Source organism: Eublepharis macularius, chromosome 19, assembly GCF_028583425.1.
Source record: "Eublepharis macularius isolate TG4126 chromosome 19, MPM_Emac_v1.0, whole genome shotgun sequence".
NCBI classification, from domain to species: Eukaryota; Metazoa; Chordata; class Lepidosauria; order Squamata; family Eublepharidae; genus Eublepharis; species Eublepharis macularius.
In genome coordinates, this window is record NC_072808.1 from 24,202,002 (window position 1) to 24,224,833 (window position 22,832).

Genomic DNA, 22,832 nt, shown 5'->3' on the forward strand with positions numbered 1-22,832 from the left:
TGAAACCAGGGGTTGCCAGCATCCCAGCATGCTGGTGTCACTTCTGACACAGCCAGAAGTCACATCAGTGTGATGTGTTTGTTTGTTTGTGTCATTTCAGTCTGCCTTTCTCACTGAGATTCAAGGCGGATTACATAGTGTGAGATTAGTACAATCAGGATCAAGGGCATTTCAAGCCAGTTTGGTGTAGCGGTTAAGAGCGCAGGACTCTAATCTGGAGAGCCGGGTTTGATTCCCCACTCCTCCGCTTGAAGCCAGCTGGGGGACCTTGGGCTAGTCACAGCTCTCTCAGAGCTCTCTCAGCCCCACCAACCTCACAGGGTGTTTTGTTGTGGGGATGACAATACACTTTGTAAACCGCACTGAGTGGCATTAAGTTGTCCTGAAGGGCGGTATATAAATCGAATGTTGTTGTTGTTGTTGATGGTGGCTATTTGTAGCGAAGTAAGAATACACCAACTGCTAAAGAGTTCTCCCAGAAGCATCTAGAAAAGGCCAATTATATTCAAAGCTCCCGCCATCCACCACTCCCCCATCAGTTTCTTACTCTCTCTCCACTCATCCCCTTCACAGGTACAAAAAAAATCTTTTCTAAAAGACAAAATTAGGCATCCTTTAATGACGCCCCAACCCAAGTCGGATGCCTCACAATGTCTCACGGTCAGGTTTCCTTCTGGGGCTGATTCTGCAGAAGCTCCTTGTCCTTATTTATTTTATTGTGTTTTAATTTTGTCTTATTATTTTTAATTTTGTTTTATTATTTGGGAAAAGTATGTGCCACCTCTCTAGAGATCTGCTCATGGTGGCTCACAAGTAAAACAGCACAATAAAACCATAAAACAACAGCATTAATAAACACAACATAAAAACAAGGCAGAGCACACAAACAACACAAAATAATGTTCAGTTGCTTAAAATGATATCCATAAAAGAGCCCTCAAGCTCAGTGCCGACCATAAAAACAGCTTTAAAAAAGAGTTAAACCCTCAGTTAAAAACCAGGGTAAAAAGAAATGGTTTGGCCGGGCACCTGAAGGACAGCTTCAGAGGAAAGGGCATTCCACAGGCAAATGCCACCACTGAGAAAGCCCTGTCTCCGGCTGCCACTGAGGTTGCCAGGTCTCCTGCTATGGTCAGAGGCCTCCCGTCAGCAACCGTAATTGCATGCCATGCCTGCAGCAGCAGCAGGAAAAAAAACAACACTAGCACTGCATGTTGCGTGACATCACTTCTGGGAAAAGCAGGAAGTGACAACATGTGACATCATGCAACATTGCCCCCCCCCCCCAATGTCTTTGACCTCCAAGCTCCCACCAGCTACCAGGCACTGCTTGGCACCCCTCGATGCCACCCACTTCCGCTCTGCAGTCAGGCACAGAGAGAGGTGGGCCTTTCCTCACTTACTGCCTGACCCTGATCTCCCGATTGCCCCGTCATCACAACAGCACTGCAGCCCCCTTTCCAACTCTGCAGACCCCAAAGGCTGCACCTGAAGTTCTGATGCTCCTTGGAGCCACGAATCTTAGCTGAGAAGCGTTCGGAGAGCTTCTCCAGTCCTCGGGAATACTCCTGCTCCACTTCAGCCTTCCGGCGCAGGAAGTCCGCCACATCCTGAAGCAACTGTTGCCGACTCTCCGCCTGAGAGTCGAGGCCTCGGACCTGCTCCCCCATCTGCCAACGCATTTCTGGAAGAGAGAAGGGAAGGGTCTTGGGAGCAGAAGGCATCAAACTCCCGTCTGGTATATCAACCAAACCTAGAAAAAGGTGAAGTGTATGCCAATCTCACGCTCAGCCCCAGTAAACAGGCGTTTGAATTTTTTCACAAACCTGCAGCATGCATGAAATATAACTTGAAAACAGGCCTCAGTGCAGCTTTCCCCCCTTGCAGAACGAACGCAAATTCTGCATTGGACAGACGCACCTATCAATGGCTCAATGACAGATAGAGAGCAGCAGAATCAGTTTTCACGTAGGTTGATGATCCTGAAGAGGAATGTACACAGCATGATGTGTTGCCATCAGAGTGACTTGAGACTGCTCAAATTAATGTAAGTTTTGATGCATCCTTGCCAGGGCTTTTTTTCTAGGAAAAGAGGTGGTGGCATTCAGTGGTGGAACTCAGGACTTTGGGTCAGCTGGAACAAGGGGGGAGTTTTTTAAAGTTTAAATCACCCTTGGTGAAAATGGTCACATGGCTGGTGGCCCCGCCCCCTGATCTCCAGACAGAGGGGAGTTTAGATTGCTGGCGTGGAGGGCCATCTCAACTCCCCTCTGTCTGGAGATCAGGGGGCGGGGCCACCAGCCATGTGACCATTTTCAAGAGGTTCTGGAACTCCGTTCCACTGCGTTCCCGCCTCTCCCTGTACGTTCCCCGGAGATCGCTTCGATCAGCGAATAAACATTTACTTGTGGTCCCCGGCCCTAAGGAAGCCCGCCTCGCTTCAACCAGGGCCAGGGCCTTTTCAGTCCTGGCCCCAGCCTGGTGGAACGCTCTGTCAATGGAAACCCGGGCCCAGCGGGACACATTATCGTTCCGCCGGGCCTGTAAGACAGAGCTGTTCCGCCAGGCGTTTGGTGATTGAAGGGGGCGGTGCCATGTCGGCCTCCCACCTTTGGGGTGGGGAAGGTTCTCCCCACCACTGCACCTTGTTAATTTGTTTTATTATTTGTATATTGATTTTAGTTTTTGTTTTTATCAATTTTAACTGTTCACCGCCCAGAGCCCCTGGGGATGGGCGGTATATAAATTGAATAAATAAATAAATAAATAAATAAATAATAAAAAGCCCTGATCCTTGCAAACCTTGTGACCAGATGCAAAAAAACTAGTAAAAGCTCTGCTCTCACATCTCTTTGCATTCTCTTGAAGCACACTGGTTAGCTGTAGACAAGAACTGCTCATGCCCCCACGCATGGCTGGTGATTTTCACACCATTTCCATCTGGGAGTAGGAGGAGGAAGAGAATCTTGCTGCCACGTGATTTAAAAGCTAACTACCACAAGGTATTTCCTGAACATTTCAGATATAGACTTCTAAATTTACTCTTTCTGTTCCTCTCACCACAAAACTCAGGACTAGCATCTGTCCCACCCACAAGCACATGAAGATTTTGGCACACTGCAAGAACCTCCGAACCTCCCCGCAAGATCTCATGCCAGGGCTACCTGGCTCCGTTGGTGGAGGAGACACTGCGGCTACAATGCCAAACACTATGCTGGTGGAAGGCTCCACTCAACTCAGGATTCTTCGTCTACTGGGATCTTCACGGAGAAGCAGTTTCCCCGCCCCCCCACCACCCCCGGCCAGGTGGTTTGCCTCACATTCTGAAATCTTTACAACTATTACACATTTATTTTTAAATGTAACACACAAATAAGTCAAACACATTTTTGGCACCATGAATATTAATAGAGGTAGAGTCATGTTATCAGGATGGAAAGCTTGTTCCTGTCAAACGTACACAGATAGCTCAAATGTGCTAAATGGTTTTCAGATAAAAAATATCTGAAGTAGGCTAGAAATTCACTGCCCTGCTCCATGAACACACAAACCAGGTCCCGGCAAATCCTGGCCCACATCATAGTTAAGGCTAGGTAGAGACAAGGAACCCTGCCAAATCTATTTGGCCTGGGGACAGTTGCATGATTTCATGCCCAAGTGCACTCCCTGCCTCTTATCCACACAAACAGAGGCACACAACACTACAAACACAGGCACACATTCATTGCTTGAAACGGCCCTAAAGGAAAATGCTGCAACACCCCCACACGTCGGTAAATTTAAACGGAGCACAGACCAAGCTTTCCCCTATACATGGAAACCATGCAAAAACCCAGTTTTTTTCTTATTTACTGACATTATCAATAGTCTGCCTCACTGAGACTCAAGGTGGATGACATAGTGTAAGTCAGTATGATCCACAGCAAAGACAGTCGAGACACAGTACAATAGGGAATGAGTTACAGAAATCTGAAAACAAGCAGCTATCCAAAATAGAGCTGAAAAAACAGTTCTGACGCAAAACAGAAGCAATGTGACGTGGTATACTACATGACGCAGAACTACCCATTAGGAGCAAACTTATAGCAACAGACAGTACAACACCATCACCTCCCGGCAACTGTTCTACAATGACACATTATCAAAAACACATTTAAATACTTCTGATGGAGATGAGAGCCACTAAAATGATCCAAAGGCCACGCTAGTTTTAAAATTCCTGTCAAGAATAAGATTCATGAGAAGGTAATGGACTGGGGTGGGGACGGGGGCAGAGAGACAAGCAAGATTAAATGGCAGCGCTCAAGCCTGCTGGATCCCCCCCCCCCATCACATACGCACACACTTCGGATTGGGAGCCCGGCCCTCGTAATCCCAAGTACACATATGTGCCAGGACAAACTGCTCCTTATGGAAACAGAGAATCATGCCCCCCACCCCACAAGATTAATCTGCCCCTCTCGAGCACTGTCTTCAGCCAGGGGACACCATTTTCTAGGATTTTTTTTAAAAGCTTGTTTCATTGGTTTTGATCGTTCGCCACCTTGGGGACCATAAACCAGGCGGGAAGGTGGCATGAAAATGGTGCTGAACTCTCCTGGTCAAGCGAAGTCAACACTTCTTTAAAAACATAAAGATCTGAGATCTCGTCCTCAGGAGCCTGACACAACCAGTCAAGGAAGGCCAGTTTTCCAGCTCAACTGGATGCCCATTACAGACCTTCCCTCACAGGGAACGTTGAGCGCATTCTCAGCTCTCCCGACAGACTTTCCTATTTTCTCTCCCTGACTGGAGAGATCCTTTGAACATGTCCCAGAAGACTCCCTCCCACACGCCAGGGCTCCTCGGCAGGGAAGGTGATATGGAAAGGATTCCCTGAAGGTAGGACATTCGGAAGCCACTGAACTAAACGCATTCTCTTTGCGTGATGTCACGGGACAACAAATCAGGAGGGGAGAAACTATCTTTATTTACTACAACTGAACTCAAAATGGCTGGCTGGCCAAGGTTTCATTCTCTGCCAGCTTTCTCCAGCATACTTTGGTTCTCACTGTACTAGCACCGTTACTGCCAATGGTAGTTGTGGCTAGGGTTGCCACTCCCCTGCTGGGGGCAGTGGATCCCCCGCTCCCACCCTCCACCCCCTGCCCCTGCTTACCTGGCTGGTGGGGGAGGAACGCACCTTCTGGGACGCACTCCTGGGCAGCACAGCATGCTCCTGAGCGCCACAGCATCCCAATTTGGGCCCAAATTGCACCGGATTCAGCCCGAATCGGGCCGCTGCAGAGTGCACCAGAGTTCCTGTGCTCCACAGCGGCCTGATTCAGGTCCAAATTGGGCTGATTCAGGCCCGAATCGAATTCAGGCCCACTCCCAGGGCAGCACATAGCCTGCGTGATGTTGTCACTTCCCAGACACCAACAGGTAGGTGTCGGGTCTCCAACCTCCCACCCAGATGGGTAGGGGGACCTGGCAACCCTAGGCCAGAATCAGGCCGCTGTGGAGTACGGGAGCGGCCCACAGTGGCCCCACAATCCTAGCTGTGGCCAAGCCACTGAAGAACCCCCCCCCCACACACAATCTGGAGACCAACTGGAGCCCCTCACCCAGCCAGTGCAAAGTTCCTACACCCCTCCCCATGCTGAGCCTTGGAACAGTGGCAGTCTTAGCTATGGGGCAGCTGACCACCCAGAGCCCAACCCCCCCAAAGAGGGGGGAAACAGGAAAAGCAGGCTCCCACCAGCACGCATGCCCCCCCCCCAGCAGTCAGCTCAAGGAGAACCTCTTGCCCAGGCCTGGAATAACCCATCAGGGGGATGTAGTGATTCTAGGGCCCCATCCCGGACTTTTGCCCAGCGGCCCATAATCACTAAGACTGGCTGCCCTGCCACAGAAGGATGGAGCTAAAGCCACAGCAGGGGAAAGGGGAGAGGAGCCTTCAGCTGACAGCAACAGCTTGAGCCAGCATCCACAGACAGAAGGTCCAAAACTGACTACTGAAGTCTGGAAAGGAGGAAGAAGCTAAGCCAAGACGTAGCTCAGTACAGAAGCTGGATCATCTATCTCACTATATAAAAGAGTAAGCGTGTTCCAGACGACTCACTTCCTACCCTGGTGTGCCACGAGAGGGCGCTGCCACTAAGGGAAGCCCAGGCAAGGAAGCCTATCCCTCCAGAGAGTACACCGCAAAGCATTTTCCCACTTAAAATATCCCCTGAAAAAATTGCCTTGTAACGAGGCTCAAGAGCGTATTAAGGCTTGAAGTGTAAAAAGACACAGCACAGCATTACTGAGGATTAGGGAAAGCATAAAACTTCTCCAATTATTTTGCTAATTGTTATTTCTCAATGTTATAATACAAAAAGCAGCATGGAAGGGCTGGTGTGGCGTAGCAGTTAGGATGACAGATTAGGATTTTAGGATGACCATGAGCTTCTTCTCAGCCTAACCTACCTAACAAGTAGTGTTGCCAACTTCCAGGTGAGGAATTACAACTGACCTCCTGCTGACAAAGAGCAACGGTTACTTTGGAAGGTGGACACTATGACATTATATCCCACTGAGGTCCTTCTTCTCCCCAAACCCCGCCTTCCCCAAGCTCCACCCCCAAATCTCCAGGAATTTCCTAACTGGAGTTGGCAAGCCTACGCACAAGGCTGTTGTCAGGATTAAGTGGAGGAGGGGAGAATGATGTTAAAAGCTGCTTTGGGTCCCAATCAGGAAGAAAAGTAGAATATAAATTAAATGTTTATTTTATTTATTATTTTGTTTATGTGATTTAGAGTCCACTTTTCTCACTGAAATGCAAGGCGGATGACATAGTATAAATCAAAACAAACACTGGCTGGGACATTCAATAAACAATACAACATGGTAGGATAGCAGAAATTTGAAAACAGGCACAAATCCAATACAAAGCTGAAGAAAAACAAAAAAAAAATGCTGAAACAAAACATAAAACAGCACAACACTATCCAGCAGGAGCATATTCATAACAAACAGTACACAGTAGTATAGTCTACAGTCACCAACACATCTGTCTGAGCCATTTCCTTCCAGCACGCCGCTATCATCTGTGTAAGAAAGTCCTCTTGAATAATTCGGTTTTGCAGGTTGTAGGCAACCAGGAGAGTGGGAAATTTCCTGACCTCTTCAGGCAGGCTGTTCCATACGGGGAGGCACCACAGAGAATGAGCACGTATGGACAGCTGCTGTTTTTGCCAATCTGCAGGGTGGCACTTGCAGAAGGCCCTGTTCAGATAAGCAAAGCTGCCATGGTGGAGCATAGGGAGAAAGGTGGTTTCCACAGATACAAGGGACCAAGGCCATGAAGGGCTTGGCATGTGATAGCTAATACCTTAAATGGAACCTGATAACTGATAGGTAAGACAGCGGCATGCTTACTGAATGGGAGTAGTAGGTACACTCCGTTAAGCTCCTGATACTAACGGGAGTCTCCCAAACTGACTTCAAGGAGAGACCTATGTAGAGCACATTACAGTAGTCAACTCTCAATGTTAACATCACATGGATCCAGGTGGCCAGATGGGCCACGTCAAGGTAGAGGGCCATCTTATGGGATAGACTGACTTGGCAGAAGGCAGTTTTTGAAGCTGCATTAACCTGCTTTTCGAGCAGTGGTACTGGATCCTGTATAACGCTTAGGCTCTTAACCGAGTTTGCAAGGGAGTTCGTGTGAAAAATCATGGGTCCCCCAATCTGTGTTCCATATGCAGTCCTTTGTTTAGAAACTGGCCTTAACATGGTAGAAACAAGAGCATGGCTTCTGTCAATTAATTACTGGCTACGAGTGCACTATCATGCTGGCCCTAGGAGCCTTTTACATCAAATGCTGTCAGAATATACCATCTCCAACTGGACAGCCTCCATAGAGAAAAAAATAACTACAATGGGCTTATCTTTAGATTCATTATTTATGCATATCAATTAAAAGCAGAATTTTGGACACTGAATTGCAAAAGCTTGCCAGTTCTGCCCCCAAATCCTGCTCCCCTCTGAATTTTGAAATCCCTTCAATTACTGGCCGACTGGCTCCTTACTTCTCTGCCTCTTGTACCCCACAAATGCGCGGAGCGTTCGCACTCGCTAGGTGCAACGCTATCCCTTCTGCAGTCACCTACGGCAGATATAATAAGATCACATATTCTACAGGACTTTGCGCTTGTAATTCAAATTCAGTTGAGTCGGTTCCTCATATCCTACTCCATTGTTCCCAGTATGCTGATATACGTTCTAATCTTTTAGACCCAATTTTACTTAATATGCTGGGCCATTCGGAGGCCTTAATGGTGTACCGCCTTCTGAATGATTCGTCATCTGAAATAACTGAAAAGGAAGCCCTATTTTTAAGCCTGGTAATCAAGGATCGATTGAAAAACATCTAACTGCTTTCACTCAAATTACCCTTGTTACCATTATATTTGTTTACTGCCTGAATCAATAACCTGAGATATGCCAATAAAGGCTTTGTTGTTGTTGTTGTTGTTGTTGAGTTTGCAAGGGTCAACTGAACACCAGGGAAAGTGGGGGGCACAATGTTCTTCACGATCTCTGCCTTCCTAACCAGCATTACTTCTATCTTGTCTGGGTTTAGTTTCTATTTGTTCGCTTTCAGCCATTTGACCACAGCTGTCAGTCAGCGACGCAAGATCTCTACTGCAACACCCGATGATTTGGATAGTGAGATGAAGCGCTGGGTGTCATCCCCATATTGATGGCACCCAATTCCATAGCTATGCATATTTTCTCCTAAAGGTTTTACATAGAGGTTGAATAGCATGGGGCATAAGACTGTGCCCTGTGGAACTTTGTGAGATAATTCCAGCTTCGACAATAGCTGGTCTCCACCTCTGAGTTCATTCCATGAGAAATGATTTGTGCCAGCGCAAGGTACATCCCTTGATACCCACTTCTGCCTGCATATGTCTCAACGAGACAGCATGACGTGCTGCATCAAAAACTGCAAACAGATCCCACAGGAGCAGCAAAGAGGCCCTGCCTTTGTCTACATTCCAACAGAGGTCGTCAACTAATGCCGCCAGTGCCGTCTCCGTCCCATAGACCAGCCTGAAACCAGAGTGAAAAAGGCCCCAAGCACCAGAAAGACATGAAGTTGGTCAGCTACTGCTCTCTCAATCACTTTGCCTAGACAGATCAGATTAGAGACTTGGCAATAATTGGCCACGTCATTTTTATGTAGGGATGGGTTTTTAAGTGGCAGGCAGTTAACTACCTCTGTGTTGTCGAGGGAAAGTTTCTTGAGGTAGTGATCAATTTATGATAGACCCCAAGGGCTCATTTATGTGGTCCTTACAGGACTGTAACAGCCAAGATGGGCAAGGATCCAGTGCACAAGTAGTGGCCTTCACAGATGCCAGGATTCTGTCAATATCTATCGCTGTAACTGGGTCAAAATGCTCCATTAATGAAGCATTTCTTCCACCTTGCCTATATTACAGCTGGCATCCAGTTCAAAGCATATTTGTGCTATCCTATCAGCAAAAAATCTTTGCAAAGGCATCACAACTAACTGTCTCTTCTTGAGACCGTAAAAGTTCAGAGTATGTTGAGGAGTAAGAATATGTTGAGACCTCTTAAACAGCTGGGATAGTTGTGAACAAGGTGATGTTGTGGGTGCAAAGAAATAACGCTTCTTTGCTGCTCTCACGGCCACTTTATGGGTCTTTGAATGGGCTCTGTAGTATGGTGCATCAGGTTCGATGAGAGTTTTCTGCCAGCATCTTTCTAGACATCTTCCAGCCCTCTTTAGGTCTTTAGGCTTCTGTCTCAAGGGCAGGAGAGGTAGACAAGGAGCAATCTTGTCCATAATTCCAAGAAGCTTCACGTTCCAAGTTTCCACTGCTGCCTCAACAGAGTATGTGTTTTGAACCCTAAAATTCCCCAGAGCATTTTGGAATCAGGAAGGATCCATGAGCGTCCATGGGTGGACCATCTGAACAATGGTGCTTTTCTGAGAGATTCCAGGGCCATATTTAACTGTGCCAGCAGTAGATAATGGTCAGACTATGGTTCAGGCCAAATCTCCTGAAATAAGACTTCCCTCCAAAGGGTCAGTGCAAAAGATTTAAGTCCAAGGTGCGGCCTCTTTCATGTGTGGGATCCAATACAATTTGAGAGAGGCCCAGGGCAGTCAAAGAAACTATAAAAACCTGGGCCAGCCCTGATGAGGAACATTCAGCATGGATGTTGAAATCACCTGAAACAGTCATGTTAGATGTCTCCAGCACCATGTCCAAGAGCATCTCTCTCATCTCAGAAAGGGGAGGTAGGTGCTTGGTAAACAATCAGAACACCTAATCTATCCTTAGTTCCCAACATGAGGAGCATACAGTAAATGCCCGCTATAGTTTGTACCAGAAGTCTGCAGAAATAGAAAGACTCACAGAGGATGATAGCAACCCCTCCACCCCGGCCACCAGTGTGAGGATGGTGGAGGACTGCATGCCCAGGTGAAGTTAATTGGGATAGATTCAGGGCTTTTTTCAGCTGGAACGCGGTGGAACAGCATTCCGGCACCTCTTGAAAATGGTCACATGGCCGGTGGCCCCGCCCCCTGGTCTCCAGACAGAGGGGAGTTTGGATTGCCCTATGTGCCATGTGGCGCGGAGGGCAATCTAAACTCCCTTCTGTCTGGAGATCAGGAGGCGGGGCCACCGGCCATGTGACCATTTTCGCTGAGGGCGATTTAAACTTTTAAAAACTCCCCCCTTGTTCCAGCTGACCCAAAGTGATATCGTGCGGTCCTGAGTTCCACCACCTCTTTTCCAAGAAAAAAGCCCTGGATAGATTTACCACATCGTTTTCTTCCAACTACACCTGTTATGCCAGCCAGGTCTATTCCCTCTTCCTGTAATATCTTGTACTTACAAATTGTCCTTAACCAAGGATAAACCAGTAACTGCGGAAGTCAGAAATTTGAGTTAAGGTTCCGATGTGAAGGTTATTTATGAGAGGGAGAAGATTCAAACTGAGAAGAGCTGATGTGAGCCTTTAAGAATTTTTTAATTATTATTAAAATATTTATACCCTGCAGCATCTCTCTCTGTAAAGGCTGGGCCACCCAGTTATGGAAGCAAAGAGGCAGTTTGTCTGTTCAAGACAACAGTGTTCCCAAGAGCAACACTTTTCCCATTGGAGTGAATGGGAACAACTCATTTATATGGGAATAAGTAGAAAGTAGAATCCCATTAGTATGAGGGGTGTTTTTTATTCATTCATGCAATTTATAGTCGGCTTTTCTCACCGAAAGTCAAGGCTCATTACACTATGTAAGTCAATATGATTAACGAATGGGACACTCAATAAACAATACAGAAAGGTCTGGATTGCAGAAATTCAACAAAGAGCTGAAACATGACATATTAAATGACATAGAAACTCCCAGCAGGAGCAAACTTACAGCAACAAACAGTACATAGTGGTTTAGTCTACAGTCCCTATCTCTTTAACCAAAGCATGTCTCTCAACCATTTCCTTACCGCACAGCCGTTACCTCAGAGAGGTATGCCTCCTCTCTGCCTATGGTGAACCACTGAGAATTACCTCTGCTCCTAGTTTTAAAACTAGTGCTGTTGTTGATTTTTTTTTTTAGCCTTTAATTTAAGGGGGAAATCAACAACAGCAAAATGTGCGTCCAGTAACACTTGACAACAAAACAGGAATTTCTTTCCCTAATGGCCAAGTCTAACTTGCACCTGGAACTGCATTTGAGTAAGACGCAAGATGGTGATCCCATACATGGTTTCTGTGGGCACCCTGGTGCCCCGCCAATATATTTCCTGATGCTCACTTCCTTCTTCCCCAAAGCGTCTATTCCCCAAACCAAAAAGCCAGCCCTGGCTTTCCTTCGTCTCACTGGAACAGGAGGTGCTTCAGAAGAACCCAGGAAGAATCATCTTTACGTCTGCAGGAAGTACCTAATAGGAAACAGCGACTCTGTCATAAAAAGATACTTAGTTTGGAACTTCCCAACATTTGGCGATTGGTCCCCTGGCACCCATTTCGTGATGAGCTGCACCTCACAGTTGACAGCCATTTTGTGCTTGTGCCCAGCCCGCTGCCTGTTTCAAACATTCAAAAGTGCTCACGGGCTCAACAAAAGTTGAACATCTCCAAATTGGAGATACAGCCTCACAGAGATTCCAGAGAGACTCTTATGTGCCCTCCTCCCTGTTTGTGTGCCTGGGTGTATGAGTTTGTTTTAGTCCGTCTGAGTTGGGTGGAAAGGCAGCATAGAAATATTTTCAAGAAATAAAATACATGAATAAATTTGCAGCTAGCCATCTTTTGAAAAGTCATAAGGGGGTCCACTAAACCCCCAACGTTTATGCAGCCACGACTTAGAAAATATCACAGTAAATCAAGACCTTCTCCTCGCCTTGTTCTAGCATCAACCGACCTCTTTTGACAAAACACACCCTCAATCTGCTAGCTGTGTCTTCGCGCACCAGTAGGAACCTAATCTCTCAACATGACACAGACTTTATAACTCTTCTTCTTATGTGTCCTCAATGTCAAAGACTACCAGTCACTACATCTCTGCCATAAATGCTTGTTACTCTAATAAGCAGGGCTGGCCTTAAGCATAAGGTTTCCCACTCTGGGTTTGAAAATTTCAAGACATTTGGGGGTGGAGTGTGAGGAAGGTGGGCTAAGGGGAGGGACCTCAGTGGAGTATAATGTCATACAGTCCACCCTCCAAAATGCCATTTCCTCCCGGGGTGGTAACTATGTTTTGCGGAAGAGCAGCTGTCCATGCATAAGCTGCTTTGCAATGCAATCCTATGCTGAGTTGCGCCACAGACTAAGTTCGCTGAACTTAGAGTGTAACTCTCTGTTCAGGGTTGCACCTTTAGGCTGCACATTTAATAGGGAATCTTTTTGCTCTAAGTAGGACTTACTTCTGAGCATTCCAAATAGGTCCACAAAAGTCACTTTTACTGGCTTGTTTGTCCAAATATCTATCTCTCTATATAAAGACAAGAGTCCTGACTGACTCATCAATGCAGTTGGAACACAGAGGTCATTTGCATATGCAGCCTGATTGGTCCTAACCCCCCGACATTCTAAACAGTCAGCAGTTGCTATTGGGAGTCATTAAATCTGTACTGAGGTAAAATGCACCTCCCAGTCTTCCCCTCAAAGTTCACTGGGGTTGCCAATCTCCCTGTGGGGCCTGGCTTTCCTGAGTGGCTGACAGGCTCCTGCCTGCTTGCACCCCCCTTTCTCTGTGTTCTGAGGTAAAAATCAGGTCAAGGGTAAAAATCAGGTCAAGACTCTGTGTTCTGAGGTAAAAATCAGGTCAAGGAAACTGCAGACAGTTGAAGAAGGACGGTACAAGACTCTTGAATAGGGATAACATGCTTTGCTTTATTCAAACACCTTTGTGAAGTTTGGGTACTATGCTGTTATACTACAAAATCAACTAAAAAAAACCCACCAAAAATGTTACATGCCCATAAGTATTATAACTGGATTTAAAGTAGTTAAATACAGTAGCGAAGCACGGGTATCAAGCTAGTTATTAATAATCCATACCCTGAAAAGGAAAAAAGCTAACAAAGGGAACCCTTTTACCTGATCATCTGGAGGCACTTCTTACCACAAGGGACCAGCTGAGCCACCTACAGACATCTACAGCCAGCTACAGACTTGTTCTTTGCCAAGTTTATTTTTATTATTTTATTTAATTTATAGCCCGTTCTTCCCACACACAGGCTCAGAGCGGATCACATCCAGATGAAAATGCAATACAGTGTACAGTCGCACAGCTGTGGGCATTCCTTTTGCATCTATTCTTTCATTCACAGGGTCGCCATAGGTAAGGGGCACCTTGACGGCACGTAACACACACAACAGTGTACAGTATATCAAATACAGACTGTGTAAAATTATTTTGCAAAACCGTAATTGGCACCTGGTCTACTTCAAACCACACTGAATATTCGATACAAATACTATAGGAAGAAGTTTGGGATTAATTGGTCTGGGGATTAATTTGACAGGCACACTTTCCAGTAGCTTTCCTGGGGTTCAGTGTTGAATGACCAGCTGTTTAACCACCAGCCAGCATGACAAACCATGGGAACACAGGGCTTGCTTTCATCTACATGTGCGCCTGAGGGAGAGAGGTGGCTACTGTCAGAGGAGCCAGAGAACATGACTTCTCACATCGTGGTGTTAAGGCTGATTTTCTGGCATGCATCGTGATTGTTAGTGTATACAGGGCTTTTTTTCTGGGAAAAGAGGTGGTGGAACTCAAGACCGCACAATGATGTCACTTTGGGTCAGCTGGAACAAAGTTTAAATTGCCCTTGGCGAAAATGGTCACATGGCCGTGGCCCCGTCCCCTGATCTCCAGACAGAGGGGAGTTTAGATCGCCCTCCATGCCATGGTGTGGAGGGCGATCTAAACTCCCCTCTGTCTGGAGATCAGGGGGCGGGGCCACCAGCCATGTGACCCTTTTCAAGAGGTGCCGGAACTACGTTCCACCGTGTTCCAGCTGAAAAAAAGCCCTGAGTGTATGACATATGAATATTGCTGACATTTCCATCTGTGCCTACGTTTCAGATGTGTCAGTTATTAAGGATGCATGCATTTCTGTATAAATTGCAGCTGTTCTATTTCAAATACGTACACGTTAACCATTGGGAAAGGATTGGAGTCTTCTGCGCATGTATTCTGAAGCAACAATCATACTCATGCGGTCTTCTTCCAAAATGGTGAGAGATTTGTGTGTTTGACACTTGGATCTTTGAGCAGCAGCTCTCAGCTGAACATCATGTGATTTGATGCATACATGTGCAATTATGCTTGGGGATATGGTTTTTTTGGGGGGGGGGGTCTGGCTGCAGCACCATTGGTGCACTCTGCTGTGCTTTCTGACCATGTATTCTGCATGCGATTCCATCTTTTCATACTCAGCGTAATTCAGCACAGCTGAGTTTATATTTATGGTTTGGATTTTGTATGTAACTCTGTCATATTTGATACTGTACGTCAGCAACTCGGCCTGCGTGTGTGAGTCACTAAAATGCCCAGCCTCACAGTCTAGAAAGTGAGTTCACCCCTGGTTGCTGAAGAAGTTGTGTAGCAGAGTGTAAAAATTCATCTGTGAATGGGTAACAGAAAGGAAGCTGTCTGGAGTGGAAAAAGCCTGCAGGATACAGCTGCAAGTGGTAGAAAGTGCCTTCAAGTCTTACAATATTCTGAACAATACTGTGTAAGATTAAAGTTAACAACCTCAAGGTGGGACTGGAGTTGCCCCAGAATTACAACTGATCTCCAGACTACAGAGATCTGTTCCTCCGGAGATAATGGCTGCTCCAGAGGGAGGATTCTATGGCATTATACGCTACTGAGGTACCTCCTCCTTTTCAAGCCCACCTCTCCAGGAATTTCCTTGCTCAGAGTTGGCACCCCTATGTAGGGCACAGAGGTGCCGTAAACAGGGCTATTTGGAGGCCATCTTTTGCAAAATGCAGAAAAGTCACAAAATATGGCATTAGGCACAGAATTCAGTGGAAAAATCTCAGCTTTCATGTTTTAAAGCTTCTAGCCCTTATAGCTCTGAAGATATTGAAAGTCAGTGAGCAATTCCTGCTGAAATCTGAGAATTCAAAAAGCTCACTGAATAATATTGTGTTCTGCATAACCCCTTGATCCTCCTCATGACTGCCAAAGCTAGAAAAGTACAAAACTGGAAAATACAGAGAATAAAGTAATAAATTAAACTGGAAAACAAATGGATTTAAATTTGTATAGCGCAGGGCTTTTTTTCAGCTGGAATGGGGTGGAACAGAGTTCTGGCACCTCTTGAAAATGGTCACATGGCCGGTGGCCCTGACCCCTGATCTCCAGACAGAGGGGAGTTGCGATTGCCCTCCGCACTAAGGGCAATCTAAACTCCCCTCTGTCTGGAGTTCAGGGGGCGGGGCCACCAGCCATGTGACCACTTTCGCCAAGGGCGATTTAAACTTTAGAAAACTCCCCCCTTGTTCCAGCTGACCCAAAGTGATGTCATTGTGCGGTCCTGAGTTCAACCACTGAGTTCCACCACCACTTTTCCCAGAAAAAAAAGCCCTGGTATAGTTTATTCAAAGTCCTGGCAATAAACAGAGAAAGGAGGGGGTCCAGATTAAAGTGGAAGCAACAGAGACCCCTCCGAGAAGGAAAAAATAGGAAGAACGAACAAGGACAGGTTGACTGAAAACCCTTCTACCAATTTACACAACAAAGGAACAGAGCTCGGGATTACAGTTCAAACTGATCTGGTTCCAAGGCTGCGGGAAGTCTGCTGGGTCCAAGGAAGCAAACCAGAATGGAGGCCACAAACAGAAGGGAACCCTCAGCCCCTTCTTCTGCCAGCTTTATCAACAGCCACCACAGGGACACAAAAATGGGCACAGCCCTTCCCCCAACCCTCTTCACAAAAGCCGCTGAAAAATAAGAACTGACAACTCAAAACTCAGCTCAGCCCAACAAGCTACAGGGGAGGGAAAGCTCAGCTGTGAGCATGAGGAGAGGAGATGGCGCTGGCTCCTGCAAAAAGGGGTCCAGGGTGGCGCACAGGAGCAGAGGCCGGGGACCCTCTGGGTTTAGAGCTGGCTGAGTGAGAAGAGGGTAAGCAGCCCTTTCTTGGAGTCATCTGCAGGGGACACAATCTGAGCAAATGCATCTCGGAGTCAGAAGTTCAGGAAGCTGCAGTCTGATGTCTGACCTGCCCTTATGCATCAAGCTCAAGACAACAACATTTCAGGGTTTTTTAAAATTTAAAAACATGCAATCAAACAAAAAATGTGCAAATACAAGGAGGGGCAGAGTGCAGGTCCAAAAGAACATCTACGCAACTCAAATCTTCTGCATTAGCACTGTCAGATCCCCAGGGTGTCGGGCTTTCTCCCATTCTACACAGGTTTCTAAACGGAACGGGACTCTAAGCAGCAAAGCATGTGCACACAAGGAAAAAAGCACAGGTGTGTTGCAGAAGCACACACTAGACATGCAAATTAAAGTCACATGCCACTGCATAGCACCCCCCCCTCCATATTCTTTTATAAAATCCTTGTTCTATTTTCTCATCTCTTCAGGAGCAAAATGACCACAGCCCCCTCCCCCAGATCAAGATAAGAGTCCTTTCAAGGTTACCACTGGCAGTCTATGACTAAACAGGAATGCAACTCTTATCATCGTCCACAGCATACCTGCAAGGTTGCCCCTCCGCTAACTTTGGTTTTAGATCCCTGTATCTAACATCTGCTCCACTGTTGAGAAGAGGTTTAAATTACCCCTGCTCAGATCTGCAGCTGGCCCTTATCTGGATAGCCCAGGCAAGCCCAATCTTATCAGATCTCAGAAGCTAAGCAGGGTCAGCCTTAGATGGTAATTGGACGGGAGACCTCCCAGGAAGACCAGGGTTGCTACAGAGAGACAGGCACTGGCAAACCAACTCTGCTAGTCTCTTGCCTTGAAAGCCTCAGCAAGGGTCACCATATGTCAGCTATGACTTGACAGCACTTTCCACCACCTGCAGTTGTATCCTTCAGGCTTTCCCCCACTCCGGACAGCTCCCTTTCTGTCACCCCTCTCCACACCCTGGGTGGCCTTCTGCAGCAGGTGTTTCTAGCTCAGATTTCCTAAGGTTGCTCCCCATGCTGACGAAGAGAACTGTGATTCTCGAAAGCTTATGCTACAATAAAACTGGTTAGTCTTAAAGGTGCTACTGGACTCTTTTTGATTTTCCCCATGCTGTTGTAGCCACTCCAGGAAAACCAAGAAGCAGCGGATGGGCCCCTTGCCACCTTGGAGGTGCTGGCGTGGCCAACATAGCTTCTCATTCTGCTTCCAGGCACAGCTCTGTGTGGCATCTTTATTGATCTGAAACCTTTAGACCCTCCTTCTCTACTAGAAATGACTTACGTTAAAGACCGAAACAGAAAAAGGAGCAGAGCTGGGGGAAAAGTTCACATGTGAGAAGCAGGCTTGTGTTCCAGTCATGTAAAGAGAGGAAATACGACTTGGCAGCAGGCAAACGTGGCCCTGGCATCAGTCAATGTGATGTGGCTCCTTCTGGCATCAGGTTCTGGTTTCCATCAAGGATGGCAATGTGACACAAGGAGGCACAACCCCTGAAAGGCTCACTGTGGAAATCCCACGGGCGTGCATTGCACAGTTCTGGTTCCCTCCAGAGGGCTTTCCGCCCCATGCTAGGGAGCGTGTGCGCCTGCACATGTGTTCACTGGGTCTTTCGGCACCCAAACGCCTTGGGCCCACCATGCCGGCGGGTTAAGAACCAAGGGGCTGCAGTCCAGGCCTGCGGTTGCCGCCAGGAGAGGCGTTTGCAGCACCCGCAGGCCCTTCGCGCAGCCCTCTCGGGCTGGCTCCTGCCCGTCCAGAAAGGTGCTGCGGCCCCGGGAAGGAAGCCGTTGGGGGCCGGGGCCGAGATAGAATCGCGGGCTGGTGGCTCACAGTCGAGAGGAAGTTGAAGGGCCGGAACCAGAGAGGGATGTTGCATTACCGTCAACAGCTTTGCTGCGCAGGGTGTCTTCACAGGGGAAGTGGCGCCGGGCGCTCTGCAGCGGCGCAGCCGGGGCCCCGAGGCTGCCGCGCCTGGCTCAGCCTTCGGGGTGCTGCGGCTCGCCCCTGCCGCCCCTCTCCGCACACCGCGCGAGGAGCGCCCCCAACGCCGCCCAGATATCTGGGTCACGTTTCTCAGGGGCGGGGGGGGGAGGCTCCTCTCGCAGCCATGCACAGCGCTGCTGCTCCTGCTGCTGCTATGGGCGGGGGGGGGGCGCTCCGGCTGGCTGGCTGAGCGGGGCTGGGGCAGGAGCGGGCCTCCGGGCAGAGGCAGCAGCGCCCCGGCGCCCCCACCTGCGCTCGCGAGGCCGCTGCTCCCCGCCCGTCGGCCGCATCCCTCGCCTGCCGCAGCCGCCCCCCCCCGGCGACCCGCCCCCTGGCCGGCCCGCCGCAGCCCCACCTGCCCGCCCGCCCGCCGCGCCTCACCTTTCACCTGCGTCTCGTACTCGGCCAGGCTGCCCCGCTCGCGCCGCGCTCGCCCCGGCGCGCTCATCTCGCCGCCGCCGCCGCTCTGCAAAGATGCGCACGGGGATGCGGCGCGCGGCGCGGCGGCCCCGGACCAGGCACCGCCCCCTTCCCTTCCCTTCCCTTCTTAGTGGCGGCGGCAGCAGCAGCTGGGGTGCAGCGGCCGCCTTAACCCGCCGAGCGCCGGCCTCCCCTTCTCCTCCTCCTCGTGCCAAGGAGTGCCACCCCCGAGCCCCGGCCGTGCCAGGCGCGCCTGCCCGCGCCTCGGGGCCGGAGCCCAGGGCTTTGTCTTCTGGCAACGGGCGGGCGGAGCGGGCCGGCCAGCCCTCGACGCCCGGGAGGCTCTCCGCCGGCACCCTCCTGCCCCTGCCGGGACGCAGCTGCGCTCATTGCAACCGTGCGCGGACGGAGGCGTGCCGCGCGGCAGTTCACACGTGCTTTGGGGCCGGGGGTGCGCGCCGGCCGGCCTAGCCTCGGGCATTGCCCCAACGGAGGGGGCTGCCCAGCTGCAATCGCCCCAGTTGCGCAAGCAGAAGCGGCCGCCACCGCAGCATTCTCACCCAGCAGCAGGCGCGAACGTGTGCATGTGGCGCGTCTCTCATACGCGCGCCGAGGAAGGGCGCGAACTCAGCATTTTCCGGCGCCCGTGAAGTGGCGCTACTGAAAAGCCCTGCACTTCAGGTGACAGCCAGCGGAAAGGAAGTTCTCCGGTGCATTCACACGTGCCTTTCACTTCTTGAGGCTGCACGTATCGAAGTGATACACACTTTTGGTGCATTTGGCGAATTGGTGACGGGAAGGACAATCCATGCTCTTATCCTTTTTCACAGGCAAGACACCCATTAATGACCCTGTATGTGCGTCACTCGGCTCTGTTACGAGAGCAGGGTTAAATATATATGCCTGTGGGCGATGTACAGCATGAAGTCGTCGTTGGTGTGCAGGAGTCGAATTCAGATTCCTCCCCCCCCCCCGCAAAAAAAAACTGACCTCAGTCCAGTGACTCCCTCTCGGCCTGGCTGACCTCAGAGTTGTTGTGAGGATAAATGGAGGAGGGGAGAACAATTGCTTAACTCTCTCTTGGCCCCATTGGGGAGGGAACAAAAATCTAAATAAACAAAGCTACCTTTGCCCAACTCTGTATAACGCTGGGACTTCTCCCTGGCCAAATAGGTGAGTTCCAGTTCCAAAGCCTCTGAGTCTCCCCTTAAGCCCTTGTGCCACCACACCCCTACCCTGTGGCACGGGCAGCTCCCAACCGCTGGCACTCAGCCGTATTCCACATCTGAGCTTCCCTTCAGCCCCCTTGGGAAACGAGAAAGGTGGTTTTGTCAAAGAAATGGCTTGCACCGCTTCCATTCTCTGACCAAGGGCGGCTGCAGCCCTCGAATTGCTGGCCCAAGGAATCTTCCAGCGGTGATTCTGCTGTCCTCAGGCCCCTGGGCAGAAAAGGGACTTCCCGCAGCAGGAAATTGCTTAGCTTAAAATTCCACACCCTGCGCTGTCTCAGCAGAGCTGAGGGGGCCCCTCTCGTGCACACTCACACCCGCCCACCCGAGGAAGCTGAATGGGCACTCTGGGCCAGGCTTGTCCACAAAAACCACACCTCTCAAAGTATACATACACACACGGCTTTATTGATGACACACGCGTGCATGTGCACAGAAGAACCATTCAGAGTGTATTTTTGCACTGCTGGGCTGGGAGGGGGGAGAGATGTGCTCCAAGGCCGGCAGCTCGGGGCCAACGCCAAGAGGCATCACAGGGCTACTAAGCAGGGTGTTGCTGACAGCAGGGGGAAAAATTGAGGAAGCTGTTGAGGGAGGGAGGAGCAGCGCCAGGGCAGCCGAGCCGTTTTGCCTGGAGAGGACACACGTGCCTCGCCCCCTCTCCCAGTCATGTCCTCCCTCTGTGCTTATGCCAATGACACCAGCTGGCGCCGCCCAAAATCCAGTGAGGGAGACCCGCTGGGAAAATCTGATATAAACCCCAGGTCCAGAAAGATTGGCACCTGTTGTAAGGAAGTGGTGAGCAAGGCTCCCTGGAACTCTGTGAGCGGCAACAAATCATGAACTTGTGGGGGCCTCATTTTGGGCTCCCAGACCCCAGAAGAGCTAATCCTGGGGGAGGGGGGGCTTGGAGCAGGGCTAGCTCAGAAGCGCCTCCTTGTTTAGGGACCGTTCGTCTAACACCCAGACAGCTGTCTACAGCGTTCTTGGTCCCAAAGTAAAATCCAAAAAACCAAGAACACGATCTCTTGATTGGGGCCAACCCAATGACACAATGTCAATGTATGCAAATTTGAGTTCTCCAAACCTCTTGCCAGATGAAATAAAATGAGTGGGGGAGAACAAATTTTAAGCAAATTTTTCAGCTCGCCATGTAAAAAACTCCTCGGGCCAACTGTATAGTGCAAAAAAGATTCAGGTTTCAGGCTGCTGCAGGCAAGAGGTAATAAAACAATTAAACCCCATAGCAACAACTCTCTCCCAGCTGCTAATCTTCCCCCAACCACCAAGACTTCGGTTCCTTTTCAGAAGAAAGATCAGCACCCTGCAGTTTTCATCGCCAAGATATACTTCTTTTGGCAAGATTCGAGTCCAGTAGAACCTTAGAAGACCAACTAGATTTCCGGGGTATGAGCTTCCAAGAGTCAGAGCCCCCTTCATCAGATACACGGAGTGGGAAACGGTAGGAGCTTTTATGATCCGGGCAGAGGGTGGGAGACATATTGTAAATTAGAGTCTCAGGAAGAGAGCTGTAATGCATGTTGTAATTACCCTGACAGAGCATGGGTGTGAGGTGCAGAAAATTAGCATCCGTAGTGCCAGAAAAATCTAATCAAAAGCTCATACCCTGGAACTCATGTTGGTCTTTAAGGTACTACTGGATCCAAATCTTTCTGTTCTACTGCAGACTAGCACTGCTACCCACCTGAAACTATCTTCTTTTGGCAAGCTGTTGACGATGTTTCTCAGGTGGATCTTAAATAGGGACTGTTGAGAATGCCCCATCCAGCATTTCTTTTGCATGCGGCATCAAGCAGACACCCTCCCCTCCAGGCTCCACTACCAGGGCTGGGGAGGCACCTCTCGGCATGCTGGTATCCAGCGGAGAGCCCCCCCCCCTTCCAGCTCTAACAGCCATTAGTGGGTGGAGGGCACCCAAGAAGTTATCAGGCATCCATCCTTCCACGGTGCTCAGGTCCACCTCAACTAAAGGAACATTTGTATTTGCCATGCCATTTGTGTTACTGTTTTTTATGCCCATGAGCTGAGCTTGAGAGTCAAGTGGGCACCGTCTTGCAGCAAGTGCCGCTCTTCCCCCGTAAGATGACGCCAGGTGTTGTCCACCAGAAGGAGAATGGTGGGAGCACATTATCCTCTTCATTTTTGTTAACTGGAGACATCACCTTCGTTTATATTTTGTGTGCACAAATGTTATAGTTTCAAACATGGGCTTTGAACTCCAGGAAAGAAATCTCTGTGTTTTTTTAAACAAAAAAAATCCAATCACAGATTTTAACACTTCTACACAGCGGTTGCAGGCCACACTGCCTGTTTCAATACACCTTCAAAAGTGCGGAGAGATGCCAAGATTCCAGTCATGTGACAGTTGTCAGGGCTTGCGGCAGCCCCCGCTGGGCAGGACACCTGTCTGTCCAGCCCTGACATCAGAGGGGTGCCAGGGATGCTGCAGGACCCTGCTCTGTGGAAGGAGGGGCGGCATACCTCACCCAGACTCCCTCTCA

At 49.2% G+C, this 22,832-nt stretch overlaps 1 protein-coding gene across 1 annotated transcript in view; it reads right to left on the minus strand.

Moving 5' to 3' along the window:
• ARHGAP4 (Rho GTPase activating protein 4) overlaps nt 1–19,118 on the minus strand; it is a 54,432-nt gene extending 35,314 nt beyond the window's left edge. Inside the window, exons 1-2 of the mRNA XM_055003672.1 lie at nt 19,043–19,118; nt 1,489–1,684 (exon numbers count right to left, since the gene is read on the minus strand). Of these exons, the coding sequence (XP_054859647.1) occupies nt 1,489–1,684; nt 19,043–19,109 (263 nt within the window). The 5' untranslated portion in view covers nt 19,110–19,118. The remainder of the gene's footprint in view (nt 1–1,488; nt 1,685–19,042) is intronic.
• Nucleotides 19,119–22,832: the final 3,714 nt, after the last annotated feature.